Source organism: Leuresthes tenuis, unplaced genomic scaffold (assembly GCF_036924035.1).
Source record: "Leuresthes tenuis unplaced genomic scaffold, fLeuTen1.0.hap1 SCAF_24, whole genome shotgun sequence".
Classification (NCBI taxonomy): Eukaryota; Metazoa; Chordata; class Actinopteri; order Atheriniformes; family Atherinopsidae; genus Leuresthes; species Leuresthes tenuis.
In genome coordinates, this window is record NW_027325378.1 from 21,972,063 (window position 1) to 21,997,348 (window position 25,286).

A 25,286-nucleotide genomic window follows, 5' to 3' on the forward strand; every position below is an offset into this window, starting at 1 on the left:
ATCTTGGGCAAGACACTGAACCCCACGTTGCCTACCAATGCGTCCATCGGTGAATGAATGTGAATCAATGCGTTAGGAGGCTTCCTAACCAGATGCCCAAACCACCACTCCTTTGGATGCGGAGGAGCAGCGGCTATGCTTAGAGTCCCCTCCAGATTGCAGAGCTCCTCACTCTAACTCTAAGGCTGAGCCCAGCCACCCTTCGAAGGAAACTCATTTCATCAGCTTATATCCGCGATATCGTTCTTTCGGTCATTACCCAGATCTCATGACCACAGGTGAGAGTTGGAAACATGGCCTCAGATTTGGAAGAGTTGACTTTCATCTCGGCCGCTTCACACTCCGCTTCAGTCCATGCAGAAGGTCTTGACTTGAAGACAAAAACAGAACTACATCATCTGCAAAAAGCAGAGATGCGACCCTGAGATGCCCAAACCAGACGCCCTCCTCTTCATGACTAGGCCTTGATATCTTGTCCATGAAAATCACAAACAGGATTCGTGACAACGGGCAGTCCTGGTGCAGTCCAACACAGTCCAACAGTGGGGCGGCTGTAGCTCAGGAGGGCAGTCGCCCACCAATCGGAAGGTCGGTGGTTCGACTCTGGCTTCCCCGGGCTACATGTCGAAGCGTCCTTGGGCAAGACACTGAACCCCACGTTGCCCCCCCAGTGTATCATTGGGGGTATGAATGTGTGTGAATGATTAGAAAGCACGTAGTTATGTGTATCTTAAGATGTGCTGTATGAGTGTGTGTGAGTGGGGTGAATGCGGCATGTAGTGAAGCGCTTTGAGTGGTCAGTTAGACTAGAAAAGCACTATACAAGTACAAGTCCATTTACCATTTACTCTGTAAACAAGTTCAGCTTAGTGCCAGGAATGCAGACACAGCTCTTGCTTTGGTTATACAGGGACCAGGTAGCTTCTAAAAGGCCCCCCCATAGAATCCCTCACCATGTCCAGAGCCTTTATGATAGATGATATCATCTATCATTCTTCATCTTCAAAAGCAGCATATTTCACATTCAATACTTAGTAATTATAAATGTAACGGTTTAGTGGTCTTGGCCTTTAAGTGTCCGCAATGTTTGATGACGTTTTGTGTTTAGTTTCGTCAACCATTTTGAATTAGTTTTTACCTGTTCTGGGGCTTGAATAAACAGCACAGTCAAGCATGTGCGTTCTATGGAAAATCGTACCTTCCTTCCTTTTCAATTTCCGACACTGGTGACTCCAACGTTAGTCTGCTGGACGTATTCAGTAACACAACAATGACCGGCAGCATGGTTTGCCCAGACCGAAACACAGTTTGCCCTGAGAGACATCACCGCTGAAACCACAAAATATTATTATGTTGTGTTGGCCCTGGGTAGCTTAACGGCATCCAGAGTGGTGAGCCTCTTGAAGGATCCTCCAGCTACGGAGAAGTATACCGCCCTCAAAACTCACTTGTTAAAGACTTTTGAACTTTCCGTCACTGAGAGAGCAGCGAGACTTTTCTCCCTCCAAGGGTTGGGCGACGGCAAGCCCTCTGAACTTATGGACAGAATGCTGGATCTCCTTGGTGACCACAACCCAGACTTTCTTTTTATTCAGTCCAGTCGACTAGGACTTTACAGCCCTAGATCGCACCATTCGGTTTGTTTGAGTTCCTGCGCATGCCATTTGGTCTTAAGAACACAAATGTTCCAAAAGCTTATAGATTCTGTGTTGTGTGACCTGCTGTTTCCTTTTGACGATATCCTGGTGGTGAGCACTTTGAGATCCGAGCATCTGACACACCTCCGCCTGCTTTTTGAACGGCTCAGCCGACATGGGCTAATTATCAACCAGTTTGGCCTTTCCACCATTGATTTTTTTATTCTTATCTTTCTTATTTTCTTTTGGCGCACAGAGTTACTAAGGCCGGTGCAGTTCCCCTAGCATCAAAGGTGGCAGCAGGTGCACAGTTCCCACACCCACTCACAGTCAAATCTCTGCAGGAGTTCCTGGGCATGGTGAATTTTCACCATTGTTTCATTCCCCGAGCTGCTCAGCTGATGCAGCCTTTGTATGGGGCCTTGAAAGGTAGGAAGCCAAAAAATGCTGTCGATTGGACTCCAGATAGGGTTCAGGCTTTTGCTGGTACTAAAACAGCCCTGACAAATGCTACTATGTTGGCACTCCCCTCACCCACAGCCTCTATCACAATCACCACGGATTCCAACTACGCCCTTGGTGCCGTGTATGAGCAGTGGGTGAGTGGGGCTTGGCGGCCGCTCGCTTTCAGTTGCGTCCCAGTGTTCAGAAGTACAGCACCCTCGACCGGGAACTGCTTGGTCTTTATCTGTCAAACAGACATTATCGTTCCCTGTTAGAAGGCCATCATTTTACTGCTTTTGTGGACCACAAGCCGTTAACCTTTGCTATGGCCAAGGTGACCAAACCGCAGTCTGCATGCCAACAACGGCACCTGTCCTACATTTCTGAGTTCACAACGGGCTTGTGACAACAGACATGTTGCCGGAAAAAAACAACCATGTGGCCTACTGCCTCTCCTGGGCTGTTGTAGGTGCTGTCCATTTGGAATTGGACTATGCCCGTATGGCAGCGGACCAAGCCACAGCCCCTGATGTGCAACTCCTCAAGTCCTCTATTACAGGGCTGCGGCTAGAGGATGTGGTTTTTGACAAGAATGGCCTCAAAGACGGGAATTGGATCAACAGATTACCTTGGGTTATGCTTGGCATCAGAACCACACCAAAAGAAGACCTACAGTCTTCATCTGCAGAACTGGTTTATGGCCAACCACTGCGGGTTCCGGGGGATTTTTCCGGGGTACCACTGTTCCTTGGTTTGCGTCTCTTCAGGGGTCCACACTGCTGGACAATACACGGCTTATCACACCAGTCCCCACTTCCCATCACGGTTTTCCCCAGTCCCACGTCCCTCCTGGGCTTCAATTAGCCGACTATGTTTTCATTCACCGCGATGCCCACAATTTTTTACTCTGATCTATTTTCTCTGGCAGCTTAATGGAGCTGAGGTGCACAAGACAGAGCTTGAAGTGGTATTGCATGAATTCAGTTATTTGTTTGAATTTGACTGTGTTTATGTATGTGCTTGTGTTCCATTACAGATTTACTGCTCGAATCACTGAACTCATGACAGTTCTCAAGGAGCTCAATGCCGGCAAATATGAACGCACAATGGTTTCCCAACAAGAGAGGGGTACACTTTACTTCTGATCACAATGACCAAATATTTCTCTTATCAGGCAGCTGAAGCTGTGCTGCCAAAAAGCTTATTTTAGTTTTATTTTTATCATTTTTTTTATCCCATTCATCTTACATGCAGGTACTGTAGAGAAAAACATACTGGTACCTGGAAGTGGTCAAATTATCAACAAAGATAATGTCATCAAGTGAGCCTCATATTCTGCATTGCAATATATATTAACATTATTTTTGTTTTTTTTGTCTTTTTTTTGTGTCATAAACTTTTGTCAAAAAAGTTCTTCATTTTACAGATTTGACCATACTCCATTAGCAACACCCAATGGAGACGTCCTGATCAGAGACCTCTCATTCGAGGTAAATTGTTAATCTTTCATTGCCATGAAATCAACAAAAGAAATCAACGAATTTCTTTGCAAACGGATTTAAGAGCCACATAGGGAAAGCAGATATTGGTAGCAAAGACTTGTCTCTCACTGATGCCTTAACGTAATTCATTAAGACACGATGCATCATATATGTGTTGCACTTCCAACAGTTGCCTCAGGTCTAGACGGTTTAATGAAATATGAGAGACTGCTTTAAAGGAATCTATAATGTATGTTTATACTTGGCATTGTAAAAGTTTGCAATTGTTTTGTTGTGTAAGACAGGCTATATAAGTTTGTCAGTTTCACTGTATTGCACAAGTAAGGGTATTGCTGCAGAAACCTATAGTTGATTGATGGAATTGTTGTTTAGTCCATTTCAATTTAGTTTTATTTATGTAGTGCCAAATCACAACAAATGTCACTTCAAAGCATTTCAAAGATACACCCCGCTTCAAGCCACTTACAATCCAATTCATTGTAATATAACCATAATCCGATCAAATCAAAATTTGCCCAAATCATACAGAGCTGTTAAAATAAATGAATAAATAAATAAAGTTGTCTTGACAAGGAAACCAGCCAATTACATTGAAACATCTCTTTGATTCAGTCTCTTGTCCTGAATATGCACTAGGTGATGGTGGAAAGAATAAAAAGAAAAACTTCCTTTTAAAAGGAAGAAACCTTCAGCTGAACAAGATTCAGGAAGGGTTGTAATCTGAGTTGATGGGTTGGGGATTGAGAGGATAGAGGTTTTCAATAAGCATGACAACACTAGGCCAAGGATGCCTGCCGAGAAATGGATACACTAGTTGTTTACAGCAATAATGTCATATGTACATGGAGAGTAAAGAGAGCAGAGTGGAAAGGGGCATCATGGGAGGTCCCCCAGCAGTCAAGGCCCACAGCAGCATAACTAAGGGATGTTTCAGTCACCTGAGCCATCCATAACTATAAGCTTTATCAAAAAGGAAAGTTTTAAACCTAATCTTAACAGTAGAGAGAATGTCAGCTTCCCAAACCAAAACCCCTCCACGAGAGAAGGGCCTGATAACTGAAGGTTCTGTCTCCCATTCTGCTTTTAGAAACTGTAGGAACCACAAGTAAACTTGCCTTCTGGCAGGGAAGGGCTGTGTTGGGAAAACATTGCACTATGAGATCTTTTAAGATATGATGAACTATGCTCATTAAGAGATTTATATGCTAGGGAATTGAACAGGGACCCAGTATAAAGAGGCTAAAACTGGAGAAATATGTTTTCCCTGCTAGTTCTCATCAGAACTGTGGCTTTTCAGAAATTTTTTGGGACAGCTCAATCATTAAAATGACAGTAGTACTTCATTACTACTGTAATTTTAGTACTTCATTACTACTGTCAATGTATGGACAGTTTTTAAAAAAGAAAAAATAAATTCTATCACTCTGAGACATGTTTTTAATTTTGGCAATATTACAAAGGTGAAAGAAAGTAGTGATAGAAATTTGTTTTATGTGAGTCAAAGGGCAGGTCCTGGCCAAAAAGAACTCCAAGGTTCCTCACTGTTATACTGGAACATGCCATCAAGTTGCCATATAACTTCAGAATGGCTCGGTCACAGTTTAAGTCTATTACAGGAAAACTGTGTTCATTCATTCAATATATCGAGATAGTCAGTTGACATGATACAGTATAATGGGGTTTGTGTGAACCAAAACGTCATAAACTGAAACAACCCCAGATCATTGCATGGTTGAATCCAGGTGACGTTGTATAAGGTAAACTCACTGACGTGTTTGTTCAATTAGTGCTTATGAGTGCTTTTATAAGTAATCGATTCTCTGTATCCCGAAGGTGAGGTCTGGCACAAATGTTCTTGTGTGTGGACCAAACGGCTGTGGAAAGAGCTCTTTGTTTAGAGTGCTTGGAGAGGTAAGAGTTGACTTAATAATTATATATTTCTGGATACTCGAGCATTCAATTTATGGCAAAAATAAATGGCAACTGAACTTTTGTTTGTTTTTTGAAGATGTTTCAATACAATATATCAATACAGTCCACAAATGCATTCTAAGTAATGTTTTATATGAAATTCATTGAAGTGAGGATTTTACAGACCGTTATTTTAGAAAGTGTGCATATTATGTTTATGTATTTAGCAGACACTTTTATCCAAAGCAACTTCCAAATAAGGATATAACATTACAGCTAGCATCAAAGCTAACAATAACCTACATAGAAGTTAACCACTAGTCACACTCTGTCAGAGGTGACAGGGGTGACAGTGTAGAGATAGAGGGAAGTACAGAAAGATAAAGTGCAGTAGAGAGGGTAGGGAAGTACAGGGTAAGTGTTAGGATAGGAGTTGCTCTCTGAAGAGCTGGGTCTTCAAAAGTTTCTTGAAGATGGACAGGGACGCTCCTGTTTTAGTAGCGCTTGGTAGGTCATTCCACCTTTGTGGAACGACACATGAAAAGAGTCTAGATTGTCTTAAGCGTGGTGTAGGCACTGCTAGATGACAATTCTGTGACGACCGGAGTGACCGAGTTGTGACATGAGCTTTTGCAAGAGCATTCAAGTAGATGGGAACAGAGGGGTGACGTATGCTCTTTTCGGCTGATCGAAGACCAAACTCGCCGCCGTGTTTGGACCATCTGTAGTGGTTTCACAGCACAGGCTGGGAGACCAGTTAGGAGAGCATTGCAGTAGTCAAGGCGGGAGATGGCCATAGTCTACACCAGGAGTTGGGTGGTGTGTTGGGTTAGGTATGGCCTGATCTTTCTTATGTTTAGCAATGTGAAGCGGCATGATCAAGCAACGGAGGTAACATGATCTTTAAAGGTTAGTTGGTCATCAATAATGACACCCAAGTTTCTAGTTACCTTTGATGGAGCAAGTAATAGGGATTCAGTTTGGATACAGATGCTGTTGTGTATGGTTTGTTTGACTGGGAAGACAAGCAGTTCAGTTTTAGAGAGGTTTAGTTGGAGGTGATGGGCTTTCATCCATTTCGATATGTCAGAGAGACAGTCTGAGATTCGTGCTGAGACCGTGTGGTCGTCAGGTGGGAATGACAAATAGAGTTGGGTATTGTCAGCATAGCATTGGTATGAGAAGCCATGTGATCAGATGATCTGGCCCAGTGACGTGGTGTACATTGCAAAGAGAAGAGGTCCCAGTACTGAACCTTAAGGGGACCCCTGTCGCGAGGTGGTGCGTTGCAGAAGTGTGACCAAGCCAGGATACTTTGAATACCGACCAGTGAGGTATGATTCAAACCAAGAGTGTGCTCTCCCTGTGATACCCATGCTAGTATGGACAAAAGGATACAATAGTTGACAGTGTCAAATGCAGCTGATAACTCGAGCAGGATAAGGACTGAGCTATCGCTCTGGCTTCTTTTAAGACTTCTGTCACAGCCAACACAGCTGTTTCAGTGGAGTGTCCACTTTTAAACCCAGATTGGTTTGCTTAAAGACCACCCAGAAACGGGATGAGAGAGGCCGATAGTTTTCTACAGTTGGAGGGAGGGAAGGTTTCTTGAGCAGCGGTGTAACCTGAGCTTGCTTGAATGTGGTAGGATGTGGTCGATATCATTGAAGCATTAATCACATGTGTGACTACTGCAGTTACAGTAGGAGCAATGGATTGGAATACATTAGTGGGAACAGGGACCAGTGGGCAACTAGTAGTACGGCTACATGTGAGAAGTTTAGATACACAGCTCTCAGTGAGAGGGGTGAATGAAGAAAATGATGCAGTAGGACTTCTGCATGCCGATTTTGTGGTACAAGGTACAAGATTGGTAGCAGATGGCGGAGGCGGAGGATTAAGTAGAGTTTTGAAGGTGGGAAAAAAGTTTCCGGCTGTCAGTAGTACTGTGAATCTTGTCAATGTAGAAATATATATTATATATTCTTCTGGACAGAATATACATAGTGTCAAAGAAGTTATGTAAGTTACATAGGGGAAAAAACTAATTTTAACAGAGGTAGTCTTTCTGGCATCACCTTTTAACCACATAAAACATAGACTTGACATCCCTCTCCAGACGGTTTCACCACCATTTCACCTTCATCTTCCATGATGGCAGAGTGGGTAAACAACAAAGCTCCAAATTAACTGGAACTTCCCATATATTAATTATAACTAATGAAACATGTTGAACGAGAGGTGAAATGTCATTAAGAACCAAAAAGAAGTCCAGTTGCCTTCTCTTTTAAGCATTCAAAGCTTGTTTATCAGTTTAATCTCCAATTTACATCTGTCATAAAGTTTCACAATTTTATAGAAATTCAAACTATTCTGTTAGTTTTTATGAGTTTAGTCAAATGACAAAACTGATAAAAGAATCGTAAGATACATGTAAGTGCTCTCATGCTTTGTAAATGGGAATGTACAGTAGTGAAATTGTTTAAATTACAGCGGTCGTAGTTGGTTCAGCAATTGCCTTATTATAGTTGAGTGGACCGTAGCTATCAGGATTAGTTAGAGTGCCTGAAAGTAGCAAAAGTGTCTAAATCGCTTGAATTATTATACCTGTAAACATGAAGGCTGAGATCTTGTGTTCATGCTTGGTTGAGGGCTATCCCTTGTAATTGCATATTGATCCCCAATTGATTATTATTTATGTTTATTACCCACACCCCGTGCCCCCATTCTAATATGTACATTTTTTTTATATATTTTTTCTTTATAATAGCTGTGGCCTCTTTTTGGTGGATGCCTGACAAAACCTGAGAGAGGAAAGCTCTTCTATGTTCCACAGGTAAAAATCCTCATCAAGCTGCCTGAAACAGTTTTAATCGCAAGATTTAGGTTAATTTATTCACAGTTGCACTGTAGATGTGAGTCCAAGCCTTGCAAAAATATTAATTATAATATTTTTGAGGAAGACCACAAGGAAAATGACCTCTCTTGGCCTCAAGAGTTTGTACTATCCCTCTTGCAGAATTAACTTCTCATTACCATTTTTCACTATTGTATGTTAGTTTGTTATACTTTTCCTACCATTCTTCAATGCAAAACTCCTGTAACGTCAAGATGTGTTAAGATTTTCTAGCAAGTACCCTCTGATTTAAATTTTTTACACATATAAATGATTTTCGAATTTGTAATTTTATTTACCCATTCCATCATCCTTCATTTGTAAGTTAATTCATACATTGACATAATCACCATTTTATACTATGTCATGTTTATGTATTTAGCAGACGCTTTTATCCAAAGCGACTTACAGGTAGGCAAATAGGGTAAGGGGGCCTTGCCTAAGGACCCCTACTGGAGGTAGTAGTACCTTGCTACACTTGAGCCCACTGTTAGATTTACATTAGAATACATCTGCAAGCTTTACCAGATGCAAAGGTTTGAGCAATTCCAAGATTATGTTGCTGCATAAGCTTTATACAGGTATATAAAAGGACTCCCACAGGAAGATTGAAATTTATTTTTGTTTATTTTTCTTTTCTTCTTCTTCTTTTTTGTCTACGGATCGAGTAAAGGAAAGAATATGAAATTGCTTGTAATTTGCATTTCTACGACAAATACGTCATAATTCTAAATATGTAAATTAGTGAGGATTTGCACTTGGTTTATTGGCAGAAAACATGGCCCAACATGGCTGTCAGTTGAAACAGTGGAAAAAATTATAAAACTCAGAGAAGAAAGTAATTCAACACTAATTGTGGAATAAGATATTTGTTCACAGGAAGTACTAACCAAATGAGAAGGCTGTAAAAGGGAAACGCACAAGTCAACATATGAAGACGTCAAAGCAATAGAAAGCAGAAAATAGCAGAAAAGAGAAATTTCATAAGAGGAGATAACAGAAAATTTAAAAAAAGCTAAGGACAGAAACAGGAGTCTGTGTTTGAGTGAACTGTTAAAAAACAGCTGAAGTAAATGAGATTTGCGTAGAGAAAAAGGGAACCATCGCTTAGCACCTAAACAGGGGCTAAAGAGAAATCATAATGGACTTTGGATAACTGGATAAAAGTGATACTCACAAATCTGCTTAGGGCAAGGTGAGAAATTTGACCCATTGTGATAGTAGCTTTTCCTATTATTATGGGCATGCCAAGAAATGGCGAAATTTAACCCGGGACGCGTTGTACTACAACATATTTCAGTCTCATTATGCTGGCTATTACGGTTTTTGAGAAATTTAACGTTAAAATTTGCCCAACCGTTAACATGAGGCTTGTTACCGTGGCAACACAAATCCTATGCATTCCTAAGGGGGAGCCTAATGATTGACATGCTGATTTTGGAGAGGTTTTGCTTGGCCAAACTTTATCGTACAGACATCGTTCAAACATTTAAAGACTCGGGACAGTTTGAACTACAACATACTTAAGTCTCGTCAGGGTGGCATTTACAATTTTTGAGAATTTTCAACGTTAATTCTATCGTAATTTGAATGCTAATGAACACACATGCTGAATTCGGAAGCCTTTTGCTCGGCCATAGTATATCATATACACATCGTACAAACATTTAAAGACTCCGGACGATTTGGACCACACCATATTGTAACCTCATAAGCAAAGCAGCAAGGGGTCAGAAATGGGCAGTAGGGCATGCCCATATAAAAATTTCCAGAAATTTTCTAGTTATGGGCATGCCAAGAAATGCATTGATCTATGACAAAGGGTTGTCATAGATCAATGCAGACAAGGGGGCTGTAAGGAGGGCATAGTTAGATATCCAACTCCTGCAAAAGTTGATCATTCCCAGAAAATACATCATCTGTTGCTTCTTGGTTTTGGTGCTTGAAAGATTGACATCTTTCTGTCTTCATCTAAGTATCTGCCTACCTTTGAGAGATTGTAGCCTAGGTACTAAACAGTGGTTCTCAACAGTTGGAGCTTGTTTTTACTAACCTTGTGACCCTGTTCAGCTAAAAAATGCAAGAGTGCTAAGGTGGCTGCCTTACAGTCCTGCTCTGTCGGTGAAGCCAAAAGACTGTAATCCACTTATAACAATATCTGGCTGTCATTTGGAGGATTGAATTGAGCTATGTTGGCTGACATTACTTGTGAGAAAATACTTGGTGATTCACAATATCCTTGTGGAAGCCTGGAAGACTGACATTACTACACATAAGTGTACCTTTTCATTCTGTAGGTAAAAGCAAACCAAAATTGACTATCTGGATGCACAGGTACTGAGAAGAAGGCATTACTGATATCTACAACAGAGAAGTACTTGGTCTTGGGTGACAAATCATCTAACGGAGTGTGTGGATTTGGTACTGTTGGGGCAGAACAGCTCTGTTAACTGCGTGCAGATCTTGCACCATCCTCCATCCGGTGGAGGGAGGAGCCTTTTTCACAGGAAACAATGGAGCATTATATGGAGAGTCTGAACATTCTACTGTAACACCTGCTTTAAGAGAATCTTTCACTATAGGTGCTATGCCTACTTCAGCTTCTGGTTTAAGTGGATATTGTCTTTGATGCAGCCTGAAAGATGACATGGGAGTTATAGACAGGTTCGACACCTTTTGTTAACCCCATGTCTGCTGTTCCTTTTGACCACAAGTGTTCTGGTACATCTTTTAGTTATGCTTCTTCACTTTCAGTGAGAGTGAAAATAGATCAGAATCTGTTTCGCTGTTGCCATATCTGTTTTTGTAAGTGCGCATTTTGTTTTGCATGACTAGTCCAGTTTAATGAACTATAATATGCATCCAGCTTCTCAGAATACTCTGTTCCTGGCTCCACTTCTTTCCAAGCTGAAGCTTCCTCGTGTAACCGGTTAGTTTCTAGTGTTGTCTGTGTTGTTTTTATGAACATGAACAGGCCCAGACCAGGATATCTTTGGAGGCGATCTCCGTTTATTCTGACAAAAGGTGTAAATAACAACAAAATCCTCCGGTCAATCGTGATCAACTTGAGCTCCTCTACAAATTAAATGACACAGAAATATGATAGCACACTACACAATAACTTTAAGCTAGCAAGTTAACAGAGGCTAAAACGCAGAAATTTCTGTGACCACAGTGTCGCTTACCTCTCCCAAGGAGTACAACAGCAAAAGGGGCGAGGCAAAAGCGTGAGACACACATAGGAGGGACCCTTGAAAGTGAATGTTGAGGTACAGAAACGGAGTCTCAAACGTTCCACATATTGGCTCAGGAGGTCAGACATGTCAGGTAATAAGTATTTAAACAGATTTTGTGTAATTATAATTCTACATATTACTGCTGTGTAATTGACACTGTTACACGCAGTTACAAACACACCTAAATGTGTTCATTGTTGGTCGGTTGGCTTTGAGAGTGAGACATGAGGTGCATTACATGACCTTGAAAACCTTTTCATGCTGGGGGAAAGTGAGCAGCTAACTGCGCAACAACCCTCTTTGTTCCAGTATAGTTTTTTCAACTTGAACACGGTCAGTTTTTCCCTTAAAAAAAAATACAAATAAAAATTTTAAAATTGAAAATAAAAAGTAATCTTTCTCATATGTTGTGTCAGCTCCCTGAGTAATACATAGTGCAGTGCAAATCATCTGGTGTCATGAAGGTGAGCTTTCCTGAGATGTGTTCTTTTCCCTTTTTTAAAAGGGAAAGTGTGACAGAGCTGGGGCCTGTGGACACAAGATCTAAACTATATCAATATGATGGTGGTCTCAAGTCATGCTGAATCATTGTTTCAGCTGACTTCATTCGAACCACAGTCAAACCTTTTTCTTCTGGATCTACTCTTAAGTTCAATAGATGGAGTAAATCTCTTCCTAGCAAGTTACAGGGACACAGAGTGGATAAGACAATCCGACAAGTAGCACTTACTGCAGTCTGTGGATCTGTTAATGTCAATTATTTTGATAAGTACTCAGGATGAGTCTTGTCATTTGCTAATTTTACAAAAGTAACTTCACTAGATCTCTCAACTCCAGGATGTATTACAGTGCAGGATGCACCTGTGTCATACAGAAAAGTTACTTGCCTTCTACACACGTTCAATGTAATCTCTGATTTGATCTCATAATGCAACATGAGCTCAATCCCTTTCGCTGGCTCTTCTTTTTCTATCCTAGTTACATTTTTGGTTTCTGTTTTTCTCTCACTTAGTCATACCTGACCTGCCTCATCTCCTGGAGACTGTCTGTCTTTCCTCTGCCTGCAATCCTTTGACCAATGTCCTGTCTTTACACACGCATAACATGCACCATCTCCTCCTGATCCACCTCTCCTTCTTCCTCTACCGACTCTGCTTCTGTCTATGTCTACTCTCTTTCATCACATACACCGTTGTTTCTTCATCACCTTCCATCATAAAGCTTTGTCCATGTCTAGATCAGTCCATTAAATTAGTTAACCAGGCAGTACGGTGATCTACCATGTGCTTGGTCACAAAGCTGCTTATCTATGGCAATAGCCCTTCAGAAAGGCATTTTTCAACTGTTCCTCATAAGGAGAGTTATTATCCCTGTTATCCGGTGGATTTACTCCACTGTGAATGTCAAATACTTCTTTGAGTCTGTGATAATATCGATCTACATCTTCCTCCTCCTTTTGCATGCACCTGTTAATCTCAGTCCAATATCGAGTCTCTCAATATCTCAGTCTTTGATATCTACCTCATACTCGTTCAAATAATGCATCAACTCTGCCAGTTAGTGGCTTTGCACCATAATGCAACATCACTCTATTATCATCAGTGGGACTCCAATCCCCGCTGATTACACACCAATATACTCCCATTACATGTATCAGTGCTCTCTGTGTCTCTAATCCATTCAAACTGAAGCTGACACAATTTTTTTACACCATCACTAAACCCTCTAGCATTTCCTTTTGGGTGTGGTATGCCCTCTATCTGGTATGCATTTCTCACATCTCCAGCTGTCTATGGTCATTAGACATACATGGTAGCATCAGCTCTTGGTTCTTGTGTTCTGGGATTGGGCACTTGGATCATGGGATAAGTTTTTATTTGTGATGTCTAAATTTCTCATTTCATGTGGACCGAACACATTCAATGCCACAGACTCTTCCCTGATCTAGTTACATGTCCATCACTTTTAAAGATACCTCTTAAATCTTCTGTTGGATACCAAGAGTTTAAAGGTGGGTAGCTAGGTTGGGGGCTTGACCCCATCTGTAGCTCCCGAGTGGCCATAAGCTGGTGAGTTTGTTGGTATAGAGGTAGGATTAGTCTGAGGTCCCAGAAGGCTATCTGGGTGTCTCCTCCTGTATACCACATTTACATCCTCTCTATGTATTAGTGCTAACATCTCTTTCTGCTGCTCCTTTTTTTCTTTTCCTGACTTTCACTTGTGTGCCTCTGTAAGCCAGGCCTGTGCCTTTATGAAGCCATTCTTTTTATTTTTACTTTTCTTATTATTTTTCTGGCCTGCTCTTTCTAAGTCTTTCGCTAACTTTGTTCATTCCTCTACATTAAGATTTCTCTCAAAACCAAACTTTTTTGTTCCATCTAAGTATTTAATATTATATGGGTCCCGTTGAAACAAGTATTCCCCTTTTTTTTTTTATCCCTTCAGTAGCCAACCAGTTTGTATGGAGCACACCTGAGCAACTGGTCCGATCAGTGAAACACTGCTTTTGTTGTCACCGTTGGGTTTCCACAGCCACTTTGTTATCATCGCGAGGTTGCCCCATCTGTTGTTTCACTGAGACACTACTGTATAACTACCACCTAACACAGTTTATACACATAACATTCATATACATACAAACAAACAATTATTTGTTGCAATTCTCACCTCTGTTTTTAATGTGCACACAGAGTTGTTTATTCCTGTAGTCTTCTCACACAGATCATTAACATTTTAACTTAGGTGTTTTGTTACAGGTCTTAGTTAAAAGTTACTCACACCCTTGCCTTTTACTGCTCTGGCTTTTTACAGGTCTTAGTTAAGTTTCACACATTTATATTGAACTTCACCGGTCTTGCAGGTCTTAATTGAATATAATACTGTTTATACTCACTTCACTGTTTACAGGTCTTAGTTAAAATACAATTTATTTAACTTCACTGGTTTTACAGGTCTTAGTTAAATACACACTATTTTTCGCAAAAATAATAACTCAAAGTGTTTTCTTACTACGAATCCAGCGAGTCTGGCCACTGATTCAAATATACGATCTCGTCACCATTCTCCCTTGTTCTGGAAACTGGCTCTGAATAACAGCAATTCAGCTGGAGGTCTTTCGTTAGGAGTCCCGGACTCCCCTGTGCACGGTATCAACTCCGACCCTGAATGCTCGAAAGGATGTTGAGATCCTGCTCGAAGGACCAAGTTGTTCAGAAAATTTGACTCATTAGCCACCTAAGGTCACGAGACATTCCTGTTGTTCCCCACAGCACTTTCTACGTTAGATGATTACAAAGTAATTAATCGAGTAAGTCTTCTTTGTTCAGTAAATCATGGTTCACACAGAAGCTGAAATAAGATGGATAAGAGGCCTTCTCCAGCACACTGTCTCCCTTGACCCTGCAGCATTGTAAAACATTCTCATAGATGGTTCTGCTTTTCTCATAGTATAACTTCATGATATTTTTCTAACATGGACAGTTGATGATTTGGGCTGAGTTGAGCTTATTTTACACCCACCACACCTAGACATCTTGCAGTCATTTAGTTTACCATAAACTCTTCTGTACACCAAAGTATTCTATATGCAGATGTGAGGCCGTCTGAGACCGGCAGATAACTAAAGCTTTGTTGAAACTGGATCTTGCCACAGGACAATGATCACAAGCACAAATCTGCTAGAGAATTGCCCAAAAATAAAATAATTAATGAATCAGTCAGAATCGAGACCTCCATCTGATTGAGATGTTGTGGCAGGACCTGAAAAAAGCTTTGCACAAACAAATGCTTGCAAACACAAGATCATGTTTCTACATTCCTCTATAACAATATTGAAGACTAATAATGTCAGAGAGAATTATTTTGGCAATTTGTTGCTGCTAAAGATGATCCAACAACTTATAACTTGGATCTTACTGAAACTAGTGTTGAAAGTGGAAGTTCTTTGGAATCATAGCCATTTGAAGGTGATTTAAGAAAAAAAATTATAATGCTAAAATGGAAAAAAACTACACCAACTCGAGTCTGCTGACTTCATATGAAACGTCCCACTCTAATCTTAAGTTTAGGTTTGACTGATTTTGTTGTGATTGCACAGAGACCCTACATGACTTTAGGTTCTCTGAGGGACCAAGTCATTTACCCTGACACGTTTGAAGAACAGAGGAGGAAAGGCATCTCTGACCAGGTGGGACACAATGAAAAAAAAACAACTACATAATTAATCACTTCCATTGACTGTGTGTATTTCTAATTATCTTGTCTTGTCTGTGTCCAGGTGTTGAAGGAGTATCTGGACAATGTTCAGCTGGGTCACATCCTCGACAGGGAGGGAAGCTGGGATTCAGTTCAGGACTGGATGGATGTTCTCAGTGGAGGAGAAAAGCAGAGGATGGCTGTAAGAACTCACACACCCACAGTTTATTTGCCTAACAGGCAGCAATACAAGCATTACATGATTGATTTAAATGGTTAAACATGACATCATCTATCTATTTCTGTTAAACTGAGTGCCCTGTTCAGGGCTCCACAGTAGTGTGGTGGTTTGCGCTGTCGCCTCTTCTTTATGTGCGCCTCCAATTTCAGCATGGATTCTCTCTTGGTACTCTGGCTTCGCAGAGTCATAAAGCGTACATATTAGTTTAATTGGGGATTCTAAATTGACCCTACAGGTGAGTGTGAGCTTGCATGGTTGTTAATCTCATTTGTCTCTGTGTTGGCCCTGGCTACCCATCCAGGGTGTACCTCACTTCTTGCCAAATGACAGCTGTGATAGGCTCTAGCCCTTACCTGACCCTGGATAGGTTTAAGCAGGTTTGGAAAATGGATAGATGGATGAATGCCCTGTTCAAGCTAATAATGGCCTATACCAGCTCTGTCTGCTTCTGTTGTCGCTGTCACTTTCTATGCACTTTTAACTCTCCATATCTGTCTTGATTTTGTAAAGGAATAATTGAGATTTTTCATTTATACTGGTGATTTTGTGCTTGATGTCTTTCTATATGTAGATGGCCAGGCTGTTCTACCACAAACCTCAGTTTGCCATTCTTGATGAGTGTACTAGTGCAGTTAGTGTTGATGTGGAGGACTATATCTACAGCCACTGCAGAACGGTACGATTGTACAGCACAACACAAATGTATTAAATATCATGTTCAGAAACAGTCTCAGTTTGACTGGTAACATATATAAAAGTATGCATTGAAAGAATATTAAACATTTACAGTAGCTGAAAATTTGCAGTCACTTTTAGTAAATCTAGTCACAGAATATAATGGGTCAAATATATAGGTGATGCACCATTTCACTGACAGGACATTTCAGTCTTCAGTCCAAATTATCCATCCATAAAGATGACTCTGTTCGAGTTAGAACAAAAATGTATTTCATAAACCATATAGTCTTCAAGTTCTACTCCTTTACATAATTTATCACATAGTCTATAAGAATGACACACGTGTGTCACTGATGTGAGAACAATGTAAAAACTAGATAGCTGGATGATTGATTGTATTCAAATAAAATTGATGCCATTTTATTTGAATACAAACTTGCATCAATTGTGCAGCATTAACCTGTCAACAGCATCACAAGAGATCCACAACCTATGTGTACACAGAAATGGTACCTCATTGTGGAATAGAGTCTAGATCTGGTTGGAAGAAGTATGTAAAGTCATCATGTTAAACCATTTTCAAACATGAGATAAGGACATTATTTAACATTGATAGTTGCAAATATCTGTTATTGTGATGGCATACAGTCATCCTTGACAGTGCTCTCCTTAAGGTTGATGTCCTTCATCACTTCATTCAGACTGGCTCTTGAAAGTGACAGAGAACCACAGTATGCATGAAACATTTGCCTGTAAATCAAAGCTTTTCCCACCAGATTAGAAACTATCATCTCATCCATAAGTCACCCTTATCAGAGTGTTTTTATTGAAAACAAAAGCCTCAGATGGCATCTGCAGATCTTATAATTAAATTGATTTTGCCCAACAAATTCAAATGAAGACCATAATCGTATCATTGGATGCAGAAAAAACACTTAGCCAATAAGCCATTGTTACTCAGCATACTACAAAGATGTGTTTTTTAAGTGTCATTCATTCATTCATTCATTGAATATGTACACTGTATACTGCTCCCAGGACCACAATTATAATAGATAGACTTGAGATGACAGGAGAACAAGACAAGGATGCATTTTCTCTCTTTCCTATTTGCCATTTTCACTGAAACTCCACCAACAGAAATTAGACAGAATAAAAAAATACAGAATAAAGGGAACAAAGGAATACAAGGCACGATCTTGCACCATAAAATTAGTCTCTAAGCAATTGTTTTGTTACACCAGACCCACAAAACACTAGATAAATGCATTTTCCAAAATCTTTTTACATTATAAATGTCGACAAATCAAGTGTACTGCCATGATTTGTTTCTTCTTGGGATTCTACAGCTCAAAAGTCACCACTGCCACTTCACACTGGCAATATTAGATATTTAAGTATCATTGCGACAGTTAAAATCCTAGTAATCGAAATCGAAAATCCTAGTACAAATCAGCTACCCCTCATCAATATTTCCAATAAAACCATTAAACAAATGGTTTACATCACTTGATTCAATAATCTTTCAGTTTTACCAGGAAAAAAAAAAACAAAAGTGAAAGTCTCCATTGTCAACTATACTGAAGAAAAAGATTAATCTGGTGGAAAGTAAACACATGTTTCACACAATGCTATTGCCATATAAATACTCCCCAATCTGACACAATCCTGGTTTTCAGATGGACAACAACCTTATTCACTTTCCAATATGGAAACTTAAAGGAATCTCCCACACTGCATAGCAGATTGTGGTCTGTTATGTGGACAAATATAATCTGCTCCAGAATAACGACTTTCTCACATAGATTGCAATACTTTGACCAATATGGTCCAGCAGAGCTGGGGGCTACATAATTAGTGCAGCAACAGATGGCAAAAACAATACAGAAAACACAGAGTCATATTGATAGTTTTATTCTGCCAAACATTTCATTAAGCTTTGTTACATTATAGACACAATATAAGAGAGAAGTAAAAAGCATGAAAGATTTGTGGTATCATTAAATCTGAAATGTCAAGAAAAATGGTTGGAGTCACTCATAATGTTGTCATAAAATATTATGAGAACGTTATAAGGATGTGTTCTTTCAGACAATGCAGTACAAGTGTTTTTTTCCTTAATTCACAGGTGGGCATCACCTTGTTCACAGTGTCCCATAGAAAGTCCCTGTGGAAGCACCATGAGGTAATGATTGAAGTTTCCTTTGAAGGAACATGGATAACATACGCCCCACAAAAAACTTTAATACCTTCTCACTGCACTGCGAGTTACTATTCTCCTATGACAAAGCTTTGAAAATCAGAATATCCGAGTTAAATACAATACATAACGTGTGCCTGCTTGGTCTCTGTTTACAGGGCAGTAATGGCACGGAAAGTTTATAAGGCTGTGCAAACCTAGTCTTGTCAAAATTACATGTATATTTAAAATTTTTGGGTATGCTAGAGAAAAGGTAGCTCATCCAATGTGGTGCTGATTGCATTGTTGCATTTTTTTTACACCCAGTTGAACTGGTGAAAAGGGACATGGATTACAGGATAATAATGGATATTGCACAATTCTACACCTGACCAGTCACAGTGTAAATTTGGGGTGATTGTAGGAGACTCTTGTTTTGATAAGTAAAAGAAATCATCACACACTCTCCTCTAATTTCTACAACAAAAAAGGGATGGGTTAAGACTCTGTTGCACAGAGAAGTTAGTTTATGTACTATGAAGCATCAACTGCAGAAAAAAAGAGACGTGATCAGTTTTTATTCACAAATGGGCAGAGTAGCTCAATGCTCTAATTTAAATTCTGTTTTATACATGACATTTTGATGCAATGGACTTTAATAAGCATTTTAGCATATGGTATTCTTTTTCAGTATATGGGAAACAATATTATTGAATCACGTTTACTTTATTAAATTATATTCCTAAATACAAATTTCTATATATTGAGAGATTTTAGTCTTAGCCTGTTTGTGCTTATTGAAACTGTTTCCTTTTATTGTTTTGTTCTGTTTGTTTTTGTTTTCCTACTAATTTTTTTCCTTTTTTTTGTTGTTATCACCATGAAGTTTTACCTCCACATGGACGGAAGAGGGAACTACGAGTTCAAACCCATCACAGAGGAAACTGTAGAGTTTGGCTCCTAACTGGCTTTTAAAATAAGCCGTGCACGCAGTGCTCTGTTAAACCAGTCCATTAATTCTTTGCACTGAAGATAAAACTTATTGCTAAAGCAAGAAAATTACATTTTTAATCCTTTGTAATTAAGCCTAACTTTCTATTTTTGACAAATCACTTTAGTCCTGTCTAATCTTCTAAATCTTAAAACTTGTAGATTGTGTGTCACATATGAGATGTTGGAAGAAAGATGGACTTATTCTACAGTTTTTATCATTTTTGCGTAATATCATGTCACATTGGTTACATGTCCAACTTGGAAAATGAAATGTGTAAATTCTTGCAAAATTTGCCCTTAACAGGTAAGGCTCCTGAATGCCTTGCAGGTTTCCTTTAATATTAAATTGTCCACATAATCATTTTCAGCTTTGTTATTGTTATATCTGAACTAAACTTGGTAATATTAAATGTTGTCAGCTTCCTTTAATTAGGGCTGTTGCCATAACTGCAACACCACATATTGAAGGGTAAATCACAGGTGATATCAAACAACGACTGCAACCGCCGTGTTCACTATTTTTTATTATTCAGTGTACATGTTCTAAATGTTTGCCTAAATACACTGCCTCGTCAAAAAAGTCACACTAATATGTAGTTAGACCAGCTTTAAACAAGGCACGCATTTGCCATGCCATAGTTTCTGAACATTTATATCTGTCCATAGTTTTTTTTTGTCCATTGATTTATTTTTTTTTTTTATCATTTTATCATGGAAAAGTTAGATTACTGCGTAGTCTTCTCCTGCACATCCCAAACAAGTCAACAGTGCTAAGGTCTGCATTCTGTGATGGCCACTCCATGTCTGAAAATGTCTCCTGCTTCCTGAATGATGCTTCAACAATCTGAGCCCGATGAATCCTGGCAGTGTCATTTTAAAATGTATCCATGCTATCAAGGAAAAAAAACTCTATTGGTGTATAAAGCTGGAGATTAAGTTTATTCATTTAGTCAGCTGAAAATGTTTTTTCGGGCACGTTATGTTGTTGAACATTGGCCTGACCAACCAAAGCAGCTCCAGGTAATTTGCTTTGGTAAATTAAATCCAAGCTGTGGCTTTTGTCAAGCCAGTGTCATTGGTGTCCTGTCTTTAACTGCCCACCCTCCATTTTTTCCCTTGTGACTTCACTGAGAGGGCTTGAGCCTCTCCTTGTTTTTCTCTGTCCGTCAAATCATGTCATTGACGGACAGGGAAGTTTGTCAAATTTGTCATTGCGAGATGAGTTACCTACAGCCAAACCACTGTCCAATCTCGCTATTCATTGGATGATCACAGTCCCAGCAGCCTGCTTTGAGGGCTCAGCGGACATGACATGAGGATGTGCAAGGTCCCCATGCTTTGACTCCTGGTCCCAGCTCCAGTAGTTGGATTTCCAACCAGTTATGAAGGAACTTTGTAAAGAAATCTTGTAATGTCCCGTATAGCAAATGCTTTTCTTGCTCATTTCATTAACTAGTTTGGATTGAATAGACTAAGCTGCATAGTGTCACCAGCAGGTGGTGATGTAGGTTGCATTACATTTGACAGCAAACTGAAATTTCAAACAGAAACAATTTGGAGGAAAAAGACCAACAAAACTGGTGAGCTGGATCACATAAATGAGATGAAAGGAAATGGTTATTTACGAAATTTGCGTTAAGAGGGTATGTTTTGGTTATTTTTGTTCATGTCGCTGAGTTTTGGCCATGTTAATTCTCATAAGAGAATTGTGACCAGTTGTGAGTAAAACGTCTGTTCTGCAAAAACTCATGTATTGGGTGTTTCCTTCTGCCCTGATAACTTATTAATAGTCAACTTCAAGTAATCCTCAAAACATTTTTTGAGTTATTTTTTAATTTAGGTGTAAATACAGCTTAAAAATGCACATAAAAAGCATTCTTGTCATAAATTATTTGTAATCTTATAAAGAGTGAAAATGTACAGCCTCAACTGCTGCTAGACTAATTCTCGCTGGGCCTGAATGGTTTTTCAATAGAAACTCCAGGCACTGGTGTTGTAAAAGAATGTTCTAAAATACCCACTGTATTCCCCAAGTCCTTGACAAAAGATGGGACGACAATACTAGATTTCTGCTCGTAAACTAGATTTGGGCTCATTAACATTGCCCTTACTGCTACCATTGGCAGTGCTATTATTATCCAAAACTATGTCGGATGTGCTAGGAAACTTTCATTGATTTATTTTTTTTTTTTTTAAATAATTTTTTTTTTTATTTTATTTTTTTTATCCTATAAGAGTGTTCTACAATCAAGGTAGCATTTGATTTTGAAAAGCTCCCTTAATTTAGTTTAAACTGTTTTGATAGTTTCCACGTTGTCATTTTTGGTCTGAGTTGTAGTTCCATAAACTTGAAGGCATTCAGCATTCGAAAAAAGTGCAGTTTAGCTCCAGTCATGTTGTCTATGAATAATATTCTCTATCGCTTAACATCATCACAGGTCTTTTCTAATTTTTCATTGATCATGTTGGCTACAGTTTGAAGATACACATTGTTATAAAATAATAGTTAATAACAATTTAATTTCTTAAGAAAATACCAATTTCTAGTGTCTAAAATTGTTTAAAGATATAATACTCATGTTGACCAGGTGGTGGGATTGCAAGGGTTAATATCTGATTTCATTTGATATCGAGTAGGGGGATCAGGTCCAAAGTACAGTGATGATTTTTTTTTTCACAGTATAGATCCAGATCTAGATTACCAAACCTTCCACTATCACTTTGAAAATATAAAGAAGGAATCTTAACTCTACTTGTGTTTTTGTTTGTTTTTTATGTATAACAATAATATTATGATTTGTCTCTGCATTAAAGAAATTGTAAAGACTAGGTGAAAACGATTTTACTTAAAAAAAAAAAAACTTTTAAAAATGTCCTTTTTAAAAAAAAATTGAGGATGTCTTTGCACATTATCTTGATGAGGAAAGATTGTAGACATGGCAAGGAACAAGGTTGATTTTAGAAATCCCTTATATTTGTGTGTGTGTGTGTATGTATGTGTGTATGTATGTGTGTATATATATATATATATATATATATATATATATATATATATATATTCTGTGCCCATGCTTTCTTTTGACTGATGCTTTTCCTTCATTGCACTTTAATAGACTTTTTTTTTTTTTTTCCAATCTAACCTTGTCTAGTCTCTAAGTGCTTTCCCCTGCTTTGCAGGAACACATACAATGTTACACATACAATGTGCCTTATATATGCAAACTTTTCTAGAATCTGTGTCTACAATCATGCAGTAACCCTGTCTGGGGCAATGTGAGGTTTAGTGTCTTGATCAATACCACTTTGACGTGCAAATGCTGAGAATTGAATAGTTGACCTTCTGGTTGGACAACAACCACTCATAGCAGGTACCCTATGTCTCCTCCATTTACAATGAAAATTGTAAATGAGATGAGAAATTGAAATGGCATTCTAAAATTATTTTTCTCTTTAAATAAGTAAATGCAAAATTATGAAACAAAAATTCTGTGACCTTATTGGAGGCCATGACGTGAAGGGCTGCTACATCCCAGTCTGGCAGCTACCACAACACAAAATGGCTGTCGGGCCTGAAACCACATCACCCAGAAGCTCTCACAACAGTGATAGATATAGGTGCTTAAGCTACCTGATTATGAGCAGGCTGGATGGCAGGAGGGGGAGAGAAGGATTGCTGAGAACTACAAGGAGTGGAAGGAGCTGCTCACACAGCGTGAAAGAGAACTACTGGCCTAGCGGGAGGAACTACTGTATTATGTAAGCCATACCAGGATGGAAGCCACTTAGAAAATACTTTGAAAGAAGCAGCATGTATACTTTGACCTTATCCCTCCTTCCCCCATATTAAGTGGACTTGGATGTTTTAGTTGCTGTTAGAACAGTTTCATGGTGGAACAATAAAGTTATTTCTATTTCTGATATCCTGTGTTGTTTGCTGATTTTCCACTTGACACATACCATCCAAGATTTAATACTGGATCGTGGATGGGTGAAGGCATTGGAGATGTGATTCGACAATTTTCTGCACTTTCTACTGTTGACCCAACATCACCTATGAAACAGTTTCTACAGGCAGTCTCAGATTGCCCAACAGGACATAAATGCTCTCTTGCTGCAACAAGTCAAGGACAATTGCATCACAGAGTAGGAGCTTCAACAGCCAGCTGAGCTAATCCAAAGTTTACATCTGTAAACTTGGAAGTAAATGATTGTGTGAAAGTGTATGAACATGACCTTTGAAGTTACAGGGGTAAGAGAAAAATGGCCAAAGACATGGGGCCGCTCGTCCCTTTCCTTTAAAGTAAAACAGTCAAAGCTTTCCAAGATTTAGAACCTAGTCTGACCCAAGACTAATATTTTAAAGAAAGAAATTCTGAGCTGTCAGGGATTTTCCAAATTTAGTTTTGCATTTTCATGACTGGACTTTCCAGAAGGGCCTGACAACCTGAACACAAATGTATGAACTGATTAGAGTGACTAAAAAGTGGTTAGAATAAAAACAGTATAGCAGCAACAATAGACATGCTTGTGATGGATCATTATCTAATAGCACTGCCAGTAGAAAGTAACGACAGCACTCAACTTCTTGGAAGCGGTAGCAGGCGTGCTCCACAACAATCGCAGATAGGTACAGTCCCAGCTATGTCCAGGGGAAACTGCCCCAGAGGATTCAAGGCAGTCTGATGTAATCAGAGCCCACCAAAAAGATTTGTCAGTCAACCTATACAAACTAACGTTTCCTGTCCCTGAATAATGCTGGTGAAATTGCTTCGGAGAGGTGGGACATATCTCCTGGCAGTGTGAAAAGACTGATGAGCCAATGCAGACGGTAGAATTTGCTGGTTGTCCTCATGCTCTAGGAGGAAAGAATCCCAGTGCCGTGTGTCAGTATCCATGGTGTAGTATCCAGCCATTAACCTAAAAACAACCAAGGGCTCATTTGGAATCAAATTTGGAGTCTTAAAGATTCTTCAAGTAACAGTTCTGATTGGTCGTGGCTGCCCAGCTTTTCCACTCCCGAAAGGAGAAACATAGTAAAGTTACAGATTCTGACTGAATGCTGAGTGCTGTGAATTCATGCTCTTCGTCATCATTTACAGCCCAGGCCTTTGCAATGTACTCCAGTGGCCCATAAATGGTACCTGACCAATAAACTGGACCATCAGACATGTCAGAGGAGGCCAGAGACCATGTGGAACCGCTACCACTGAAAGGTGAGTATGGAACTGTTCAATTACAGGACACCACTTTTGGGAATCCGCTCATTTTTGCAGTAAAAATCGTTTCTTTTATCAGCAGTGGTGATGATCATTAGGGGCAGGTGGGGCATATATATACATATATAGAGATATACACACTATCTCTCTCTCCCTATA

The 25,286-nt window shown here is 39.5% G+C and overlaps 1 protein-coding gene across 1 annotated transcript in view; it reads left to right on the plus strand.

The window, feature by feature from the left end:
- The window catches only part of abcd3a (ATP-binding cassette, sub-family D (ALD), member 3a), a 48,336-nt gene extending 28,064 nt beyond the window's left edge, over positions 1-20,272 (plus strand). Inside the window, exons 14-23 of the mRNA XM_072378128.1 lie at positions 3,118-3,209; positions 3,336-3,402; positions 3,508-3,571; positions 5,417-5,494; positions 8,265-8,330; positions 15,723-15,812; positions 15,903-16,022; positions 16,633-16,737; positions 18,868-18,924; positions 19,805-20,272. Of these exons, the coding sequence (XP_072234229.1) occupies positions 3,118-3,209; positions 3,336-3,402; positions 3,508-3,571; positions 5,417-5,494; positions 8,265-8,330; positions 15,723-15,812; positions 15,903-16,022; positions 16,633-16,737; positions 18,868-18,924; positions 19,805-19,882 (817 nt within the window). The 3' untranslated portion in view covers positions 19,883-20,272. The remainder of the gene's footprint in view (positions 1-3,117; positions 3,210-3,335; positions 3,403-3,507; positions 3,572-5,416; positions 5,495-8,264; positions 8,331-15,722; positions 15,813-15,902; positions 16,023-16,632; positions 16,738-18,867; positions 18,925-19,804) is intronic.
- The last annotated feature ends 5,014 nt before the right edge of the window (positions 20,273-25,286 follow it).